Source organism: Phlebotomus argentipes, unplaced genomic scaffold, assembly GCF_947086385.1.
Source record: "Phlebotomus argentipes unplaced genomic scaffold, Phlebotomus argentipes genome assembly scaffold_18, whole genome shotgun sequence".
NCBI classification, from domain to species: domain Eukaryota; kingdom Metazoa; phylum Arthropoda; class Insecta; order Diptera; family Psychodidae; genus Phlebotomus; species Phlebotomus argentipes.
Window position 1 is genome coordinate 1,186,573 of NW_026776177.1, and position 21,656 is coordinate 1,208,228.

The following is a 21,656-nucleotide window of genomic DNA, read 5'->3' on the forward strand; positions in this document are numbered from 1 at the left end:
TCTCGTGTAATGTTAGATTACTGCGAAAAGAAACGCCCTCATCACTCGGAAACCTTCCATCTTAACACTTTCTCGCCCCAACTGCGCCACACTTTATTCAGAGAGTCTTTCTCAACTCACTTAAGAGTTTCTCTAATGGTTTTTCTTCCCAGTATTGGTCATGAATTTTTCACTTGTTTTAGCCTCATTTTTCGCCGGAAATGAAAACTCCGCGATAGTATCTCATAGCCAGCGCCAGAGAAGGAGGAAATGTGACACACTTTGACCTTTCGCTACCCTCTATCACGTCTATATTTACCAGAGAGCTTCATTACAATGTTTTTTTTTATAAAATAAATTGTGTGTTAGCATTCGTTCCATTTCTCTCGGGCGGGCAAAAGAGAAGGAAGGACGTGAGCTTCCCAGTGTTCTAAATAGCGACAATATTGATGGTAAAGTGAAGCGAACATATAGAATTTCCTCTTCAAAGTGCGCTCTTTCCATCTCACCGATGAATATAATTTCCCTTTGGTTAATTGAATTATTTCATCCAAGTCCATGAACCATGAATGTGTATGGCAACAAATAAGTGCCTTTACAGCAGTATAGATTTTCTCCTCTTCTATTTTAGAACCCACCCCAAACTCCATGGCCTCACTGAGCTTTTATAATACATTTTATTGGGAGGAAAAGTGCTCCGTGGAGTGGAATAAATTGCAGTGAATGCAGGTGAGGACTCAATCATCGAATTAGTCCACTGAATTGATATCCACTTTGCTTGTTATTCGTCCGACAAACACCATCCAAAATCACTTACTGGGGAACTTTGAGTGCCGTGAGCTTTCCCCAAGGGCAGCGCGAAGCCACATGATATAATCACTCTGGATGCCATATCGCAGCAATCATAATTCATTTTCAAAATTAATGTGGAATTTCACATGCTTGGACCTACAAAAGCTCGCGCGCGCGCGTGTAAATGAGACATTTCGTCGGTAGAACAAGTGATTATCACAAGCTTAAAGTGTTAATTAATGTTTGAAGCAGATTGAAATAATTTCAGCTCTCGTAATTATTAATTTCCACCACATGAGAAGCACAACATGAGAGCTTTTCCATGCGCTTTTGGCACCATATGAAAAATTCCTCTACAAGCTTGGTGGTTAAGTTGTTAATTTGGAATGTTTCAGACGTAATTCAAGGCGGAATTTTGGGGCAATTTAATCATGCGTTACTTTGAAGAAATCGTCAAATTAATCGATTGCCAAACACTTTTTGCCTCACTTTCAGATCACTTAATAAATCAGCCCAGAATAAATGGTGTGGCAATTTTTCAGTCATCCAATGAGCTCTCAGCAGATCTTGTAGTCTATGGGGAAAAAATCCTCAGTGACTAATTAGTGGCATTCGTCATTTAAGCACATGTACATCCGACCACCACCTGTCCCTCCGCACGGCGATTAATTAGCGGGTAACAATCTCACCCTCGCGCTCTGGAAATGTCAGGGGAAATTGCGAAAAGCTGCACAATTTTCATCCCTCGACTCGTCAGTCCGTAACACGGTTAATCTCTTTTCGTATAATTATTTCTGAAAATTTATTTTGCCACTCGGCACAGCCGTGCGACTGGGGAATTCATCCAGAGAATGGCTGAATGGAGGTCGTATGCAAATTTTATACACCACATACTTCACATTGTGCTGCCAAGTAATCCGTCTGGTGTATTTCTTCGAGTCCCAATTTAGCAATAAAATAATTTATGCCCTATACAAAATAATTCATACGTGCCACTGGCGATGGTCCATTTGCAACCCTTCGGACTCCTTGTAATCACAGTGGATGCCGAGAGGCCGCCGGAGAGCTGCCCACATGGCGTGGATGCTCAGTCCATCCTCAATGGGGGATAATACTTTAATCCCTGTTTTATATATGAATTAGGACACATACGGAGTGGGTGAGAAAGAAGGGACTTATTGCTGGCTGTAGAGAGTCAGATATGCTTTTTATTATTATTTACATGACGTGTCGCATGTGCAGGGAGAAAAGGCGGAGAATCAACGGCATGAATATTGCTCCTGGGGAAACACACTGGCTCAAGAATTCATGGTCAGCATTGTGGGAGCTTTCATTTGAAACACTGTGCGAGTGTCTGGGATTATTAGTATTTTATTATTAATGAAGGTACTTTTCAGGGATGGCAAAACGTGCAGCAGATGCTGTGTAGCAGGACACACGCAGACAATGTGCCGTGAAGGTGCTTTATGCTTATCGACACTCTGCCATTTTGCTCAAAGAATCATTTGCGTTGGTATTAAGCTCGGCACATGAATATGGGTGTTTGCTGGGGAGTTTTCCCACGAAATTCATCAAAAACACCTCTGGGACATCTCCCCAGTGAAACATCCCGCACGCATGCGAAGGGTGAAGCAACCCTGAACCACTGAGTTCTATTGTGAAGTAAATCACTAAAAGAACAATAAGGATTAACTAACGAAATTACATCTATTTCCGTGATTCTCATCGAAAAATGAATAATGGGAAAAGCGAGGGGAAGTTTTTCAATTATTTACAAGATATCATTCATTTCGTAGCATCGCCAGCATTTCTCGAAGGACTATTAAGAATAACATCGTTGGATGATGTTTCCATAAACACTACGCAATTAAATATGTGGAGTGAGGGAATTACACAACATTGTCAATCAACTGATTCGGGCATTTGAGTGACAAAAGAGTTCATTAGGCAGATTTTGGACATTTCAGTGGCATAAAAAATTTACCAATATTTTCAATTTTCACAAATTTCATACATTTTCGATCAATTTGTTTAATCATCAATTTTATACATATAAAAGTATTCATGCAAAAACATACACTTTTTGTTACTCTTTGATCCTTCAGTGAAACAATTACCAATGTGGCATAAAAAAAGGCATAATGAATTCATAATTTTATTAATTGCAAAGTGCATTTCATGAAAAATTCACTAGCATCACAGTTGCTTTTGATGTGTGTGCTTCACCGGTAGAATTTAATAAATACATTAATTTTTTCGCTATTCAGAACAATTTTCAATCTCCGAAAAAAATACATATCCAATTAACTGGAAATGCATACAGGATTGATTACAGAACTGATTTGACATCGCAAGCTTTTGTGTGGTGACTTTTATGTACACTGAGGGAAATTTTTAGAGATGCCATGCAAATGAAATGAAAAAAAGGTGCCCGAATAGTGAAAAACTTAACCCTCTTTTCCATTGTCATCCCTATGATGGTGAGGGACAGGAAAGAAATCCCACTAGAACGTGGAGATGATGTGCAAAGGACGAAACATCCATAGGCATGAATGTCTCTGGTGCAGAAATATCACATTCTTCCTTCCGTTTGCACCCTCATGAACCGGATACTCTCTCAGGTACTAACCCGTCGGATTGTATATTAATCGTGAAAATTCAATTTGCCCAACTCCCCGGTCAAGTGCCGCGCTCCACGAGGACGGACTGCGATGGAGAGCGGCACTGGGGTGGCTCGAGTGTTGGAGCAAGTGAGCTCGAATTACACCTGGAAATTTTATTACGTATCCGAAATGGGATAAATGTGATATTTTTCACCCAGTCTCTCCTCGCACAGCGTCAAAACACGTTCCATTTGCATATGTGTCATATAAATTGAATAGAGATGTGCTGGAAGAACAGAGAGCACTTCGCAGGTGGATGGGGAAAAGGTGGAAAGGCGCACCTCTTTGCTGCCCGAAATGTGACGATCTCGCACCAACTTTTATTGCTCATTCACTTTTGCGGATAATGCTCAATTTAAGGAGGTGTTTTGAGGGTGATCAAAGTTGCTAAATTGTCTATTAGGCATCACTGAAGACCTGACATTATATTAAATAATGTTTAAGGATGTACTTTGAGAGCGAATTTCATTGCTCGATTCCCGCGCAAAGTTATAAAAGAATATTGATGAGGTTGAAAAGGATAATTGGATAAATTTTATATACTTAGAAATCTATTTCGAAATCATCAATTTTTGTTGCTAATTCATGTGGAAAATTGCCATCAAATTATATCATAACAATCATTGATTTTCAATATATGAGAACTATTATTGTATTGTTCCAATTTTAAGTTTATGGATGTGTTTTTGCACAAACAAACCTCCTGAATCCTTATTAAAAATCTTGATAGTATTCTTCTGGAGACAATTGCAACGTCTTCGTTAATGACGTGACATTTATAGTGAAAATCATTCTTAATTCCACAACTTAAGCAACTTCTGACTTTATCCAGCTCTTCTTTGTGGTCGTCAATTTCTCATTTCCATCTAATGTGGAAAAGAATGAGTAGTTTGTGTGTTTGGGAAATGGATGAGTGGAGGGAAAAATCAATTTTCAGAAGCAGATACAGACTCCAAAAGCTAGCAAAGTGTGACATGAGAACCCACGTATAACAAAGTGCCACCATAATTACTGGGAGTTGGTTGGAAAATGGGAAAGTGACAATTTTCACCAGCTACACTCTCCATAAGCTCCCATCCGCCCCGACGTCGCCCATCTTGCTGCATCCATATGCCAGGGGTGCGCGCGGGTTGAGGGGGTGGTGGTGGAAAAATATATGCTGACATGATACCCATAAATCAATAGCTTCTCGATGGAATACAGTGTGGCAGGTGAATAATGTTGAAGTTGACCATCTAGTCTGGCAGTTGTAGATTAACACACTCGAAAGCTCTACATTTTCATCCGCCACCCGCGCCGCAAATGAGCTTAAAGCTTGCGGATATGTTGGGATGAGTGTTTGTGTGGACATGCAAGTGGAATTGAATAAATGAGCTGGGCCAATGATCACCGATGATAATGTCGAAAGGGAATATGGGGTGATAAAGCGACGGTGACAGGTATGTGAGAGCTTCTGTCTGTGTCACATTCAAAAATCATTTTGTCGCTGACACACAACTCCGAGCGCGGTGCATATAACCACAAATGCATGGCCACTGCCAGTTCATCATTGACTAACGGCGCCGATCATAGGAAATCGCGAATAGTTGCGCTTCAATATTGCTACACTACCATATTTATCGCCAGCAAACTCCTAATTGGATTCTATGGCGTTCATTAAATCGAAGACCAAACATTTTCCTGCAATTTCTCAAAGTTGAAAAACAAGCCAAAAGCCCCCTTCGCATATTGGAATTTGTGCTACATTGAGTGTCCTCCTGAATGGAATGAAAATGAGTGGAAGGGGCCGGAGAATCTGGAGAAGTTGCGAGAGTTCAGCCATGAAGAAAAACAGTTGAGATACGCAATTTTATTCCTTTGGTGCTTTATCACTTCTTTTTCTCGGTCGTCCTTCCACTTGAGGAATTTTTGCTGCTCCACCAGTGAAATATATTCACTATTAAATGTTTTGGCGGCAACTGATGTCAGATATGAATTTCTTATGGCATCTTATTCCTCCCTATTTATACACCCATAACTCATCCTGCGCTCTCACTCTCTCTCTCTCTCGGCAATAAAGAGGTGGAAGGAGCTCTGAAACAATTCATTGGGGTGGCTTTTTGCGCACACCCATCATCACTGTGCGAGAAAAAAGGTAATTTATGAATAAAAATGTGGCAATTTGTGCGACACGGAGACATTTTAGTGATTTCCATTGAAATACTTCAAGAGAATTAATTGTTTGATTGCCGTACGTGAATGATATTTAATGAGTCAAATCCCTTCTTCGGCGCTCTTTTTTCACCTATTGCACATTTATTTTCGGCACGCTTGGTTTGTTTTCAACTCCTATATTTGCTCTATTTATCATCCTTCTGACACATTTATTTTTATCGCCACATTATATTGAATAATATTTTGCCAAAGTTTCAACACACAAATGTATGTATTTAAGGATAAAAAAATAGTAAACTCTAAATGAAGCTCATTCGTTTGTTGTTTGTATTTTCTTTTCAAATATTTGGTCTATCATTTGATTTTCATACAACATGTACAACATTTATGTAAAAGTGTTCAGATCAAAATGAAATTCTAATTTTTTCCCGGGTTTCTGATCTTGTTAATTTTGCTCATCAGAATTTTTTTCTATTTCTACGTGTAATTCACTTTAACATTTCGCTCACTTGTGCATTTTCTACAATTTTAGAGTTGCAACTCTCATTAGTAAAAATTCAAATTGAATCATTCATTTTTTGCTACTTCTCATGCCTTATTTTCTAATTTGCATAGCAAAGTCAACATTTTCAATGACGAAAGGCTAATTCGCTTCCCTCCACATCATCATCATCATCATGAGAAGAACCTTTCAAACATAACGTTTGACTGCATCAAACGTGAATTATTTTAATTGAAAGTTTTTCGGAGAATTTTATAATATAACCTAATTAATTGGGTTAGCTTAATTTCAGTTCTAAACCCAATATAAATGCACTAGAAGGACTTCGGATTCAGGGGAAAAATGGCACCAGGTAAACACCTTTTCACATGCCATTCCAGTTGACGACTCACGCTTGACGGTGAAAAAGTGTCGCCCAGAGGATGTGGAAAATAGTTGGTGCGAAAGGATGGAAAAAGTTCCCCCACGGACAGGATGCCGGATGGAGCTTTTTCCCTCCCTCCCCTCCATCCATGCGTGGCCTTTGGCACAGAACAAACACACTCTCACGTTTTAATATGTGATTTCGTATACCGTCGATGTGTGGTTGCATTATTTGGGTGTGGAAGCATATCAAATATTCATTAAATAACACCGAATTGGTTATTGATGAAATTGAAACCCACATTGACCAAACCTGGTCCCGATTGCCCCCCATTTGTCCCCTGACTCCGTGTGTGTGGAAACAATGGTATTTTCGTGCGTCCCATCCTTTGCCAACATTGCGAACCCCAGAAATGGACACAAATACAGTGGCTCGCAATTTTACTTATTTTCAATGTATCCTGACGCCGCTGTCAATTGCACAAAACATTTCAATATGGAATTCCAAATCACGAGTGGACGATGTTGCAGCCAAAGCTCAACACGCAGAACGCTTTTACATTTCCTGTGGCTTCCGCAGACAAGCTCTAACATGAATTGGCCCATGAATTTCATATGAGCATCGCCATGATCAAATTGAATTCAAAAAGCAAACCGAAGTCACCTTGTGCTGCACACTTTTCCACTGCACCCCAATGTGGAACAATGGAGACGCCTGGTATTCATCGCTTGAAGAAATATCATGTGGAAAAAACACACACCAAATTAATGGTTTTATTGAGCGAAATATAACTAAAAGTTGAGCAATTAAAAGAGACTTAAAAATCCACATAAAAACTTCCCCATTCAATGAGACTCTCATTAGTGTGAAAAGAACCAAGAAATGAGGTGGGAAACTTACAAGAAAAGTTTCGCTGAAAAAAAATGTGCGGGAAAATTACAGCGTAAAAAAGTAGTTTTAGTGTATCCTGAGGACTTAATTATTAAAATTTTTCACACATTACTTAACACAAAATACCAAAGACAGGATATTCTCTCACTACACTTTGAGTTGAAAAATTATAAGCATGATTATAAGTTTTTCAAAAGGAAGGGTGAAAGTATGTGAAATTGAATTCTGTGGCATAACAGCATTTTATCATTTAATAGAGTGTACAGTTGAAGGGTATTTTTATCTTCCTGCATTTGACTTCTCCCGGAGATTCCACAGATTGTGAGACTTGCGAGAATGTCGTTGGACTTTTCATCTATATAATTTGCTTCTGATATCTTATCAGGAACTTCGAAAAGGAGTAGAGAAAATCCCATTGATTCCCTGAGAAAATGCATAAGCCCCAAATCTGTTGAGTTGTGGGATGGAAAATGCTTTGGAAGATTTCATCGGAAACTTTTCTGCCAAATAATGGGAAACTGTTCACTTTTTCCACGAATTGTGGAAATGATTTTGGCTCCTTTTCATCCAACAAAGTTGTACAACGCGAAACACTATAGAGCTCTCAACTCACAGAGATTCTCTGTTAAGTGAGATAAATTTTGGAGTTATAAAAATTATTTATCTACAATTGACGAAGGCATGATTTCGGCAACTCTGGAGCGGAGAAAAAAGCTATAATAGCGAAACATTGATGTGGGCAGGTTTTATTAATAAAATATATGTAATGTATGTACATTCGACATATAGTCGAGAATGCTGATGGAAAAAGTTTTGTGAAAATGAAAATTCATTTCCCTGTGCATGTTTTTTCTCTCTCTCTCTTCCCTCAGCCTCCGCTTCTTTGACACCGCGCTCTGTGTTCCAGAGCAGTGTCCCTCGATGTATGATGGAACTTGTCGTGTATGGCGTATTGTATATCACCGTGTGTAGTGAATGATAAATTGCGTAGAGCGTCACAATGAAGCCTCCACCAGCTTCGCTTGCCCACCGAAAACACTCCGCCATGGACTTTGGGCACTTGTGCAGCTCACCTGTCGAGAAAGCTCCATTCACACTGGAGCTTCACGCACAACACAAAATATTGTGATGACGGATTAGATGAAAACATGCAACCAATTAATGTTTTTCACTCCCCCTCCTTGACCACCCACTAAAACAGTACACATTTTAAATGCAACCACAAGATAAACTCGTTTTGCCTTCGCCAGGTGCACATTTAATTTCACTGCACCGTCCACTGATATGAAGGCTTTTGTGTTCTCTAGATTGGATAATCTGCCCCTTACATTGCACCCTCCCCGGCCATTTTTATCCACCCACTCGTGCACTTCATTGTCTCTGCGAAATGAAATCCTCACAAAGTGTATGCTCAACTATTTCTCCTGTTCTGCATGCCCAACCTAATGCAGTGTGCATATCCATAAAGCCCGATTCATTTGTACACAAGGAAAGCTGAAATGACAATTGTTTTTGCAGGAAAAACACGGTAATAGAGGTTTACAAATGATATTCATAATTCAGAGAAGCACAATTAATCTCGGTCTACGCATGCTTACGTAGGAAGAAATCAGTGTAACTAAATGAAGTAGATAAATAAAGTAATTCTCAGTCACACAAGAAATGTTAAAAATGTGTTATATTTGTTGTTATTTGTGTTGTTATTTATACATGTTTTAAACTATTTTGTATCGGTTGAAATACAGATCAATCTGCAAATGTTGCTCTAATTTTCAAGCATAAACATGAATGATATTTACAGTCAAATCTTTTTACCGCGGATTTACTAATTATTTACTTAAAAATTAATATTTTCGGCATGTTTTACCATTTTTCTTCTCATACACATTGTGATGACGCTTAAAACTCTAAAACACAGTTTTAGCGAGAATAGCAAGGGCTATTTTTCTTTATACTGTTTAACATTCCTGTGTTTGACTGGGACTTGATCTAAAAATTTGTAATCTCCCAACGAAACACACAACTGATGAATAGAATTTCGTTCAATAACGACTGGCGACACATTTGGTTAAAAACAGAATTTTTGAAACATGAATATTGTCAGACGTAAACAGTTTCAAAGGGTTTCCAGGAAAAAGAGTTTAATTTGCACGGCAAATTAAAATGTTTCCAGCAAATATCACTTTTCACTGTTTTTAAAAATAGCAAATTTTGCGGAACGTAATTAATATGATATTTTGAAAAACAGGATAAAATGTATTTTATTTGTGAATATAAAATTACTTGAAAACCCACAAATCGTAATAAATATTAATTTTACACCAAGTTTTGCACTCAAATATCATTCTCCGAATGGTGAATCAATCTGCAACTATAGTCTATATCAGATTTCGCAAAAGTTGATGTGCCCTGCAGTGGTAAATGCCACACAGAAAAAGCAACCAAACTCTCTGAAAAGTTCCACATGTCAGTGACAGAGCTCAGTTTTAATTGAATATCGTCAAAATTGGGCGAAATAAATTATTCATTGTGAAATTAGGGAATTCAAACATGGCGTGAAAGTAAAATTAAATTAGCTACAGTGCGGATTTTCTCTATCAAACCCAGTGACTTTTGCAGATTTCCTCAGCTAAGCGCCATCAGATACGGCACATATGCATTGTGTATGTCGACAAACATATATGGTGTGTTTATCAAACATTTCCCCACTTTAATTTCCTCTATCCATTCCACAGCGTGTTCCGTGTGCGAGACAACGTGCCACATTATTTGCATTGATGACGCCAAGAGTCTCATCGCAACCACGGAATACCCATGGCAATTCGTGAGTGATAGGCGGAAGTTTTTGGGTACATGTTAATGGTGTGACATGGAGAGGTATTAAGAGGTGAGAGCGGCACATGTCCCTGCCTCACATCACTGCAGATCGCTGATGGTGCTGTGCAAAAAGTCACTTTAATAAGTTGGACAAAGTTTGTCCGGACGATAGGCGGCAAATTCAGCAGTCAATAGCACATCACACGAATCTTCCCAGATAGCTGAAAACGCTTATGATGTAATTGAATTACTCGAAATAATTGAGTTTCCTGTCACATCCATTAGAGTCCTTTATAGCCACCGCCTCTCGTACGGCCCTCCGCCATCCCTTTCCTCCCTCGCCCCGCTGCGGAATCAGTCACAAAGACAATTTGACTCCGATACCCCATCATGAAACTTCACATCAGAGTGCATCAATACTCATCGGCATCTACCCTCCGCCACTGCTCAGTCTCTCGTTGCGGAGGACTTTTTCCCGCCTAGGCCGTCCGCCTGGCGCATGCCAATAAATTTCCCGGGAAATTGATGATAATGGAGTGGGAATTGGATAGCATTCTCTCTTCTTGCAAATTGCGCATTATTTCCTTCATACTCTCATGCGTATCTTATTCACTATTCAAGGAAAACCCATAGCAGTGAGTCGTGGACGAGTGAGAGCTTTTGCAGGTAGCACGAGAGCTTTCTCGCATATCTTAGATTGTCGCGCAGTGAATGTGTCACTGATAGAAAAGCTCAATGCTTGTGGATAAAAAGGAGCTTTATCCAGACGACGGAGAACATGACAATGTATTGATAATCGTTGTATTCGATTTATTGCGCTCACTTGAGCCACAGCAGAACGAGTGGAACATAGTTTGAAGATTTTTATAAGAATTTTCTTGTTTGTAAGCATTTTATTTAGTACTTGAGTTATTTGAAGGGAAATTATAATAAAAAAATCATTCTTCAAATACAATAAATATTTATTCATTTTACAAAACACAGATTTTCATGTAAAATCTCAGGATAAATCCTTTTTTACAGTCATTTGCACATATTACATATTAATCAGGGAGCTTTCTGGAACCCCTTCAAGGAGAAAGCACTCGAAGTCGCCCAAGCACTCTGGAAGCTTGGCAGAAAGTTTGTGCGCGTGTGTTGTACTATTCTTTTCCCCGCGGGGGAAATGGCACGAGTGTGGTCTGTGAGGGTGAAAATATAACTTCGTACTTTGCCGGAGACGTCAGTTTACACCATCATCAGCGAAGCGATACACTTTGCAGGACGAGCGCACATTTTTGCATGGAAGCTCTGGTGAAGTTCATCTAAGAATGTGACCCAAATAGCATTTTCATCCAGATATTTTCCATCGTGAAACACAACTGGTTTCGCTTGCATTTGTGCCATTAACAGTGTCTTTCCCATCTGCTGAATGTGATTACTTTGGAGGTTTGCAGTGACTCTGTTTGGGGGTGAGAGAAGAAGGGTGTCGTGAAAAATTAACAGTGTCAACATATGCAGGTGTCTTCAGTGCACCACTCATGAATAACTTGAGAATTCCTCTGCGTGAACTTTCGTGAGCGGATGTGCTGATGTGCAGCGCAAATATCACCACCGAAAGTGCTTTAGAGGAGGGCGTTTTGGCTGCATGGGAGCTTCTGCCTCCCACTCGTGATGCAATAATTTTTGGCTGATGCCTCCAGGCTCCTAGATAGCACAGCTATGACGATTTTTCACAGGGCTCTGTGCACATAAAAGGATGCTTGAATGAGCCTGAGACGCAAGAAGCGACGACGAGGAGGAATTTTGCGTTTCATTTCACATCTCCGTTGAGCTCTCAATTGTGTTAAAGTGTTTTCGAGGGGTGAAAATTCCCATTCTGTCACGTAAGATTTTTCACAAAATAAAATAAAGATCGTGCGAAAGCTCACCAGGCGCCCCCATCGAGAGCATATCTTTTGCCGGGTTGGATAATGGCTGGAGTGTGAGAAAATTCGTGCATAAATTACTATATCATCTCCGTGTCACCTCATAAACAATGGGCAAGTGTGAAAAGAGCGTTGAATTATGACCCGCAACAAATGCTGTGTCAATTGCTTCCGACAGAGAATTCTTTAGTATTCCAAAGTGTTTCTGTGCGTGCTTTCGGCAAGCCCACACTATGAAAAGTGTCCGCTGGACATTGAAGCCGTGGCCACTCACCCTGTGCTCACGTCGGACCCTCTTTTGCTCGGCAATTATTGCAATTTATGGCTATTTAGCCGTTTCCCATGTGCCTCCAGTTTTGGCAATAAACGCCACCGCGAGGAAGTCCAGCGACTTGGCAGTGCACTCGAGAACAATGCCAGAAATTGCAGAGACTGCCCCAAATCTCGATGACGATGACGAGTACTTCGAGGACGGCGAAGATGCGGAGATTGAGGCCCTCAAAAGGAACGGATCAGGTAAGTTGCCAAGTGCATTTCACCTACTCTACAACTCCGTGTCGTGTGATTTTGCACCTGCAAACGCATGCGCTGGGACCACACATATATATCTAGGGAATACCCGCATTCGGCCTGCCCGCAAATTGCAAACACGTACCCATAAATAGATGCATTGAAAATGTAAATTGCAACTCTCAGGAGTGAGTGGGAAGATCATTTTTCAACTAATGAGAATATTTAGCAGTGCTACACGTGACACAATTTAAGGGTAGAAAGCATTCAAAGAATATAATACAGTGCTCATTAAAAATACCTTAAAATACCCTTTTGAATTCAGAGTGCTATTGTAGAAGGTTTAAATGGATTTTGGGGTGAAAGTTCTGTGTAAATATAGAAATAAATTCAATTAAAACAAAGCATTAAAACAATATTCTAAAAATAATATTGTCTGCTATATTTGAAGCTTATATAATGTACAGAAAACTGTGCAGGAGAAAGCGATTTTCTATTTTTAATACAGGTCAGGATTCCTCCTGAGCTTTTGTCGAATGGGAATTACTGTAATATAGCAAACATTCATATTGTACTTAATGAAATTTTCACCTGATGGAGAATGAAAGGAAGTTTAATGATCATGACATTTTTTTACGCCTTCCACGCAGTCTGATATTTTGCAAGATAGGAGATTGAAGCATAGCAGATATGCTTAGCAGGGAAGGATGTTCTGCCGAGGCAGCATAACCCAAGAGGGAGTTTGTAGATTTCGCAAATTTTGCTATTAATTAAAAAGAAGCGACCCTGTTGGGATAGACCATTCCTGAAAATTGCTAATTAGCTGTTTTGCACCTCACTGTGGGCATACATTATGTACAGCAATACATAAATATGTATCTGATGGTCTCTGAGCAGGAAAAGGGGGGACGAGGCGCAAATTGCAGGATGGTGTAAACATGAAGCTTTTCCACCCATCTTTTTCGGTTAATGAAAATGCCAGGAAAATAAACTCCCACGTGGAGGTCTTGATGAAAATTTTTAGAGGCGCAATCCCAAGCAAATAATACAAGACACCTGCCTTCGCAGTCTCAACGTTGAATCAATAATTCCTCCCGCGCTGACAATCACTGAAGAAATTTTATGATTCGCCAATTGACGGGTCATGAACTTGAGATCCGCATCCGTGACATTCGTGGGATTTTAATTACATTGTGGGTGTTTTCCAATTACATTTTGCAAAATGAAACCAACACCCTTTTCCGCAAGTTGAAGTTGCGAAAGTTTCTGGCAAAGCTCGGGATTTACAGGTAACATTTTAAGCTCTGTGTATTGCAGAAATTTTGAGTTTCATTCCATCGAACAGTCCTTGAATTGTTCAATGATCCGTTCGTCATTTCGAGTGTTTGATGTGGTATTCAGTAACTTGGTAACTCTCTCTCTCCCTCTAGTTTTCCAATGTTTTCCAACGGACCTGTCATTGAGATCGCAGAACAGAGCGAGAGAGAGAGCACGAAAAGAGCTCTTATTGCATAAAAATCCATACACGAAGGCTTACAATTTCAATTTATTGCCAATTGAAATTGAAATTTTAATTTATTTTTCGTCACCATGAAAGCGTGCTTGCAAGCAAAAATTCAATTTTCTCTCCCTGTTTGTTTTCCACAAATTTATTTCTCTGATTCCCAGAATTATTTGTGCGGAGTGAAATTGTCGGTGGAAATCTCTCTCGCAGACACATTACATCAAGAGGAAATGATGTGAAGATTTTCCAAGCCAAGGGCGCTCGTGAGTGGTGATAGTGTAAGAAAGCACACAATGTCCAAAAGCTTTCTCAACCGGAATTTCATCAGGACAGCGAAACAATTTTAAGCATTTGGCTATCTCTCCCTGTGATCTCAGCGCCTAATTGGTCTTCTCGTTTCGACCATCAAAGCCACTCACCTTTCACAGGGAGTTGAGGATGGAATGGTTGGAAGACATGCGGTATTTTTAGATGGAAAAACATTTCACATTTCACACAAATCGATTCATGTCGAGTGTGATTGAGAAAATTGCAGGAAAGCGCGAGAGCGAGAGACCCAATTCTGCGAGACAGTCACACAATTTCCAATGCAGAGTGGCATAAAAATAATTTGCACAAAAAAAATTATGCCATCGCATCCCAAGAGTAAATTTCAATATATGCAGCTCGAGATTTATGCGCCGTTTCGCGTAATCGCTGCACACTTCTTTTACTATCAAGTGCGCGCCAGGCCTCTAACTCAATTGTCATTCCTCAAATAGCAATCCACTGGCACCAGACTTTCTAGCATCTCTAAATCCCAAAATACACCAATTTGTTGTGCCACTGGCGACTGTCCAAGTCGTCCCGGTGGGATAATCTGAGCGGAGAGACCATTAAATTGATTCCATCTTCTTCCATTTCAACCACTCCGGCCGCCCAGCCAAAGGCATGTACATCGGTGCTGAATGCGAATTCACCTGCAATCCGAGACTGCGTCACGTTTTTTGCGACCCCAGCTCCAATACGTGTGGCTGTGAGAGGAATTATCCCGTGGTTATTGGCAAAACCAAAGGATGTGCCAAACGTAAGTCTCCCGAGGACCGTCTCGCGATGCAATCGCATCTGAATCTGACGTCTTTTTGCCCTTTGCAGCGAAGAAATTAGGTGATCAGTGCTTCTGGCATGAGGCGTGCATGTACAATGATCCCGAATCGCTCTGTGTTCAAGTCAGCCACAATGCAATATGTCAGTGCAAAGATGGCTTCCACTCGGTCAGCTACATAAAGCCAACGAAGAGGGTCTTCTGTACAGAAGGTAAAGTCATCGCATCCCAAACTAAGTGTATAATCTGACTCCTCTTCTTCCCCTTCCAGACATTGCTGCTATCACGTCAGATCTGCCGACTCTCCTGGGCGTCACGACAGGGATTGCAGTTCTGGCTGGCCTCATCTGCATGGTTCTGCATCTATTCTCAAAGACCAAATATCCGCGCCATCGGAACTTCGGTGACGCTAGTCTGCCTCCGCCTATACTCTACTCGAGCGATACAGGTAATCCATAGTTCACTGACTGATTCCTGGTTAAGGCTGTCCTAATCTCTGGCGTTTACAGGAATTCCTCTAACTATCCAATCGGCACGGCCCTCATCGAGATCTAGCATCCGGTCCAGCGGTTCTATTGGCTCCTTCACCACCCGACGTGCCTCGAGCGCCCCCCAGAGCGGCTCCAAGGGTGTCCTGGTATCCACATCGCGGACAGGTGCGGCCAGATCGGCCGCCATATTGCTTATCTCGTGTCACATTTCTGCACTGAAGGCCCAAAGTACTGAGAATGATTGTAATGCGAACATGACCAAGTATTTAGAGAAACAATTGAATCAGCAACGGCAGTTGCTGCACTTGGAATTGCCCGCGACCACCTCAAATAGGCGCATTAAAGCACTGCTGGGATTCCCGGCCGACACCGATGACGCCGAGGAGCACCTCTATAGTTTAGACTATGGGGGATCCCTCGCGGTGGGTGCACTTCCAACGCCAGCCAGTGACACAGCCAAAGTCGCGGTAAAAGTCATGCCACTCATACTTCATTGTCCGCCCTCTCTGACCAATTTGTCTCTTACCAACTGTATACCAATTGGCGCCCATGAGATGCTTCACCAAATCCCTGTCATAACCACTGACTGACTTCTCAGACGGCCATTTGTGCTTTCTGTTCGACCACCAAACTCAACTTTCCGTTCTTCCTTTTGTTTTTCTACTGGATCAGAGTTGGAAAGAGGACGATTTTTCGCAGATACGATGAAGAGTATAGCTTCACAAATTGATAATTGGATAATTGGCAATAATTGAGGATTAAAGTGACAAATCATTTCGGTGTATCAGAAATCTTCATCATATCTCTCTCTATCTCTCTAGTAACTTCAACTCTGCTCGTGATCGATGTTATGTAAAAATTTGATGGAATGTTGTTGACAATTTGTGATAAAATAATTAATTTACGTTTGTGTTGTAGACGTGTGTATATCGATGTTATCAAAGGGTATAGCCATATATCCTACATTCCTCTCAGCTCACAAGTCATTTGCCAATATGAAAATGTGCCAAGGAATGGCCAAAAGAGTGTCAGAGTCGGAAATGTAACACAAAAACGGGCAATATGGCGGTTCATTTCAATTTCAAACACTTAAAAAGCTCAAAGCGAACTTTGTGGTAAATCTCAGTGAAGTTTATCAATTTACTTCTTTTTACCGTCTTTCTCTTATTACGCTTTTAATCAAAATTCACCCCCCCCCCCAAATCCCATTCACGACAGCAGTGCTTTAAATCTCCACCCATGAATCAGTATTAATTCGTATTAATTGAAATTTTCTCGCAATTTGCATAATGTCTTCTCGCAGAAAAGCCTCCGCATACATATTCAAAAATTTTTCTAATGAAGCAATGATGATTCTAGGGATTCACGGGTTGTTTGCATGACTGTCTGGCTTTTAAGACACATTTTTTCACATACACTTACACAAAACACACATAATCGAATTCTTTTCTCTTCAGCGAATATGGTGAGAAACATTCTCAAGCACCGCTTATAGTATATCGTTCTTATCACAAGACAATCTTCGCCAATCAGTGCTAATTTGACATGATAATGCAAATTCTTCTTCACGTGCTTTCTGTTCTGTACTTTCGTGTAACTATGCTATTTTTCTAACCACTCTATATCTCTATTTCTTGGCGGTCTTTGCCCATTTTTGCCACCTTCGCAAATTGCTCAATTTCATTCAAAGTTCACTAACAGATTGTGTATTTCTCTCGTCGGCCAAACATTGATTCCGCCGCAGGTTCTCGACGACCAAGTTTAGCGTCCGTGCACAGCACGAGTTCATCGGTGAGGAGTTACAGCATGATGCGCTTCGAGAAGGAGCTGGAGCAGAAGCAGCTGCGCCAGGAGATGAAGGTGCGCCTGGCGCAGCTTCAGCGGCAGAACATCCTGATCAGCAACCGACCGCACATCACCATTGTGGACACAATGCACATGGCGGGACCGTCGAAGTCCTCCGCCGCGACGCCCAGCCCCATGACGCCCAACTCAACGGATGAACTCCTGCCCATCGTCGACGAGAATCAAGAGGTAAAAGCCTCTCTCTGCGGGCTAAATTTAACAAAATCCCTTTCACCCATCAATCCCACAATGTTTCACGTGGAAATTCAGCACAAAAAGGCCTAACAGAGCCATAACTTATTGATTTCACTCCATCCCCGAAAAACCAGTGAAGACGTTTGCTGACCTTTTTCAACTAAAATAGCACTGTCAATCTTAATATTGATACAATTTCCCAGATAAATTGTTTAAATCAAAAGTTTCCCGCTCTGTATTTATTCTAGGCATATAAAATTCTCTCATGAATGACAAGACAATCTACATTTCCCTCTCGAATTCAAAAGCTCTCTTCCTCCGGAATAGAAAAAAAGGAACACTGGGCAGAACTGATAGTGAACAAATGACTGCTCATTTCCTAAAAGTTTCTCTTTACGATGCAAAAGTGTTATCAGAAAATATGCTAATGTCCTCCCTCAATTCTCTCACTTGCAGTTCACATCACTCTTCACGAGCAGACCATCTGCATCATTCAGCGGAGCTGGAAGCTCCACGGAGGGTCTCCTCTAGATAATATCACAATAGGATAAACGGAAATAGGAAGATAATTTGTATGATGACTTCATTTGATTGCGCGAAAGTCTCCTTTTTCTCCTGGAAGTCCTCATTTTCCCTTACGAATGAGAATGACATGATGCGATGTAGTTTTGTAATATTTCGTAAAACAAAAGAAAAAGAATCAGTATAAAAGGATGGACAAGAACCAAAAATGTACGATAAGTAGATTCTTGTTAAATGTTCAATGTTCTGATTTACCATGAGCTATATCAAGTGAAAGAGGCTCTAAAAGCTACTCTTTATCAATTGAGTTGAAGCATATAAAGCATATCCTGAATGATTTTAAATACTTCCAGAAACAATAATCTTATTGCGAAAGCCTCAAGTTTGGGACTCTTGCCAGCTCTGTTGAAAAGATACATAAATCTTATAGGTGAAAAATTGCACCACTGAATAAACATAGTATGAATTTGAATGAGGCCATATTAGATTTTGCAAATCTACTGCATAAATCAATTTAGTTATAACGGAAAATATTTGTAGATAGATGAAATGAGTGAAGATGGGCAGTTTATTTATTGTGTTGACATTGTTGAATAGCCAAGATACAATAAGAACTTATACACAGGTGAAAAAAATGGTAGAATTTTCATAATCTTAGTGCAAGAGACGTTTTAAAAGTGAAAGGATAAACGCGTGAAGAGAAGCCTAAAAAATAGAGACGCGCCTAGTACTTTTGATTTCTATTTGAAGAATCTCTTTGTCAACTGTTTAACTTAAAATGAAAGATGAAATTTTAACAACGACAATTTTTGCTACACAAACCAATGATAATTTTCTTGATAATTCTTTTTTTCACACCTACAAAAAGACATCGTACATTGGAATAGAGATTCAGGAGAAAGATTATAAAATATTCTCATGTAATTTATGGGTATCTAATGTAAAGTTTATCATCAAAAGTACATAGCTGTGTATTGAAGAACATCCAAGGGAAGATAATAAATCAAATTTCGTGAAATCCTTCTGTCTTAGTCCACCTCTTCTATGGTTGGTCCTGCTCCGGATTGAGGTGGCGGTGGCGGTGGCGCTCCGCCTGGCATGTTAGGTGCCCCACCAGCGCCCTGATAGAGTCTCGTGACGATGGGATTGCAGATCTGCTCCAACTCCTTCTGCTTGTACTCAAATTCATCCTTTTCCGCCGTCTGATTGGAGTCCAGCCAGGAGATGGTTTCATTGCACTTATCCAGGATCGTCTGTCGCTCAGCATCGCTGATTTTGTCCTTGATATTCTGGTCCTCAATGGTACTCTTCATGTGGAAGCAATAAGATTCCAGAGCATTCTTGGCCGTGATCTTGTCCTTCTGCTTCTCATCCTCACTGCGATACTTCTCAGCCTCGTTCACCATCCGATCGATGTCCTCTTTGCTCAATCGCCCCTTATCATTCGTGATCGTGATCTTGTTCTCCTTCCCGGTGGATTTCTCCACCGCGGAAACATGAAGAATGGAGTTTGCATCAATGTCGAAAACCACCTCAATCTGAGGCACTCCTCGAGGCGCCGGTGGAATGCCAGTCAACTCAAATCTTCCCAGCGGATTGTTGTCTTTGGTCATCGCACGTTCACCCTCAAACACCTGCACAAGGACACCAGGCTGATTGTCCGAATAGGTGGTGAAGGTTTGAGTTTGCTTGGTCGGTATTGTGGTGTTGCGCTTGATAAGAACAGTCATAACTCCACCAGCAGTCTCAATTCCCAGAGACAAGGGAGTCACGTCCAGCAGGAGAAGATCTTGCACCTCTTCAGACTTGTCACCATGCAGAATTGCAGCCTGAACAGCAGCTCCGTAGGCAACAGCTTCGTCCGGATTGATGCTCTTGTTCAGGTCCTTGCCATTGAAGAACTCCTGCAGCAGTTTCTGCACCTTCGGAATCCGCGTAGATCCTCCGACCAAGACTATCTCATTGATCTGTCCCTTGTCCATCTTAGCATCCCTGAGAGCTTTGGCTACAGGCTCCATTGTTCCCCTGAACAAATCCGAGTTCAACTCCTCGAAGCGAGCTCGAGTGATGGAAGTGTAGAAATCCGTTCCCTCAAACAGGGAATCAATCTCAATGTTAGCCTGCGAGGAGGCCGAAAGAGTTCTCTTCGCTCTCTCGCAAGCGGTTCTCAGTCGCCGAAGAGCCCTTTTGTTGCTCGTGAGATCCTTCTTGTGCTTCCGCTGGAACTCCTGCACGAAATGATTCACCATGCGATTGTCGAAGTCTTCTCCTCCCAAATGCGTGTCTCCTGCAGTGGACTTGACTTCGAAGATGCCATCCTCAATGGTCAGAATGGACACGTCGAAAGTTCCGCCACCAAGATCGAAGATCAGCACGTTCTTCTCTCCAGAACCCTTCTTATCCAGACCATAAGCGATGGCAGCCGCTGTTGGTTCATTGATGATTCGCAGAACATTCAGACCAGCAATTACTCCTGAATCTTTCGTAGCTTGGCGTTGAGAGTCGTTAAAGTAGGCCGGAACGGTGACAACGGCGTCTGTAACGCTCCGTCCTAAGTAAGCTTCAGCGGTCTCCTTCATTTTCGTGAGAACCATCGAGGAAATTTCTTCGGGAAAGAACGTCTTCATCTCTCCTGAAAGCAACAAATGCAAAACCGGTGAAGATTCGCAGCTTATTTAACGCAGTCATCGAACTTACCCTTGTACTCAACCTTGATTTTAGGCTTTCCACCTTCGCTAACGACCGTGAATGGCCACAATTTCATGTCAGATTGGACAGTTTGATCATCAAAGCGGCGTCCAATAAGGCGCTTAGCATCGAAGATCGTATTGTTGGGATTCATTGCCACTTGATTCTTCGCCGCATCGCCGATGAGACGCTCGCTGTCCGTGAAAGCGACATAGGAAGGCGTCGTGCGGTTTCCCTGGTCATTGGCAATGATATCCACTTTCCCGTGCTGAAAGACACCCACGCAGCTGTAGGTGGTGCCCAAATCAATTCCAATAGCTGGTGCCTTTGCCATGATCCCTGAAATTAATTCAACATCTGCAATCACTGCCAGCCAAAATACATCAGTCATTGTGTTCGGGAAAAGTGTCTCGAAATTTCCACTCGCTTCTAATTATAGCTATTTGCTCAAGAAATTACACTTGTCTCCCGAAATAGACATCCCCGTCCCTTTCCATTTTCTATTCAATTAATAACCACATTCGAATTGTTCACATCCTGGGGGGGAAATTGTATCAATAAATCACACTAATCTTACCTTATAGAGAGAATGAGTCCTTCTTCCACCACAATTTATATGCAAAGTCTCGAGATAATGAGCTAAAGTATCACTTTCTTCAGCGGTTGCGACTGAACTGAAAGTACGACGATTCGGCAAATCTTTAAATACTCTCATCGTGGATTTTCTTGACCACTTCGCGAATTTTGA

At 41.1% G+C, this 21,656-nt stretch overlaps 3 protein-coding genes across 6 annotated transcripts in view; 2 read left to right on the forward strand and 1 right to left on the reverse strand.

The window, feature by feature from the left end:
* LOC132261153 (arf-GAP with coiled-coil, ANK repeat and PH domain-containing protein 2) overlaps positions 1–21,656 on the forward strand; it is a 292,140-nt gene that overhangs the window by 261,421 nt on the left and 9,063 nt on the right. The gene's annotated exons all lie outside the window — the stretch shown is intronic.
* On the forward strand, positions 642–18,263 carry LOC132261159 (uncharacterized). Of its 4 annotated transcripts, XM_059759774.1 has the most exons (8): positions 642–708; positions 12,424–12,585; positions 15,006–15,149; positions 15,218–15,379; positions 15,439–15,615; positions 15,677–15,823; positions 17,403–17,692; positions 18,155–18,263. In XM_059759774.1, exons 2-8 carry the CDS (start codon positions 12,483–12,485, stop codon positions 18,227–18,229), a joined length of 1,098 nt encoding a protein of 365 aa, XP_059615757.1. In that variant the 5' UTR covers positions 642–708; positions 12,424–12,482; the 3' UTR covers positions 18,230–18,263. The 4 variants fall into 4 exon arrangements, with proteins under 4 accessions (XP_059615757.1, XP_059615755.1, XP_059615756.1 ...); XM_059759772.1 differs by lacking the exon at positions 642–708 and having other exon boundaries at positions 11,390–12,585; XM_059759773.1 differs by lacking the exons at positions 642–708; positions 18,155–18,263 and having other exon boundaries at positions 11,390–12,585; positions 15,677–16,125; positions 17,403–17,548.
* On the reverse strand, positions 19,240–21,584 carry LOC132261154 (heat shock 70 kDa protein cognate 4-like). Its single transcript, XM_059759757.1, has 3 exons — positions 21,486–21,584; positions 20,918–21,247; positions 19,240–20,852 (listed from the first exon to the last, which is right to left on the reverse strand). Exons 2-3 carry the CDS (start codon positions 21,240–21,242, stop codon positions 19,249–19,251), a joined length of 1,929 nt encoding a protein of 642 aa, XP_059615740.1. The 5' UTR covers positions 21,243–21,247; positions 21,486–21,584; the 3' UTR covers positions 19,240–19,248.

Excerpts from the sequence above, each read along its gene's own strand:
- LOC132261159 (XM_059759772.1), top strand. The coding sequence starts at position 12,303 with ATGAAAAGTGTCCGCTGGACATTGAAGCCGTGGCCACTCACCCTGTGC. Across the intron at positions 12,586-15,005 it reads CCTCAAAAGGAACGGATCAG|CCAAAGGCATGTACATCGGT; the intron begins GTAAGTTGCCAA and ends CCGGCCGCCCAG. Across the intron at positions 15,824-17,402 it reads GGTATCCACATCGCGGACAG|GTTCTCGACGACCAAGTTTA; the intron begins GTGCGGCCAGAT and ends ATTCCGCCGCAG.
- LOC132261154 (XM_059759757.1), bottom strand. The coding sequence starts at position 21,242 with ATGGCAAAGGCACCAGCTATTGGAATTGATTTGGGCACCACCTACAGC. Across the intron at positions 20,853-20,917 it reads AATCAAGGTTGAGTACAAGG|GAGAGATGAAGACGTTCTTT; the intron begins GTAAGTTCGATG and ends TGTTGCTTTCAG.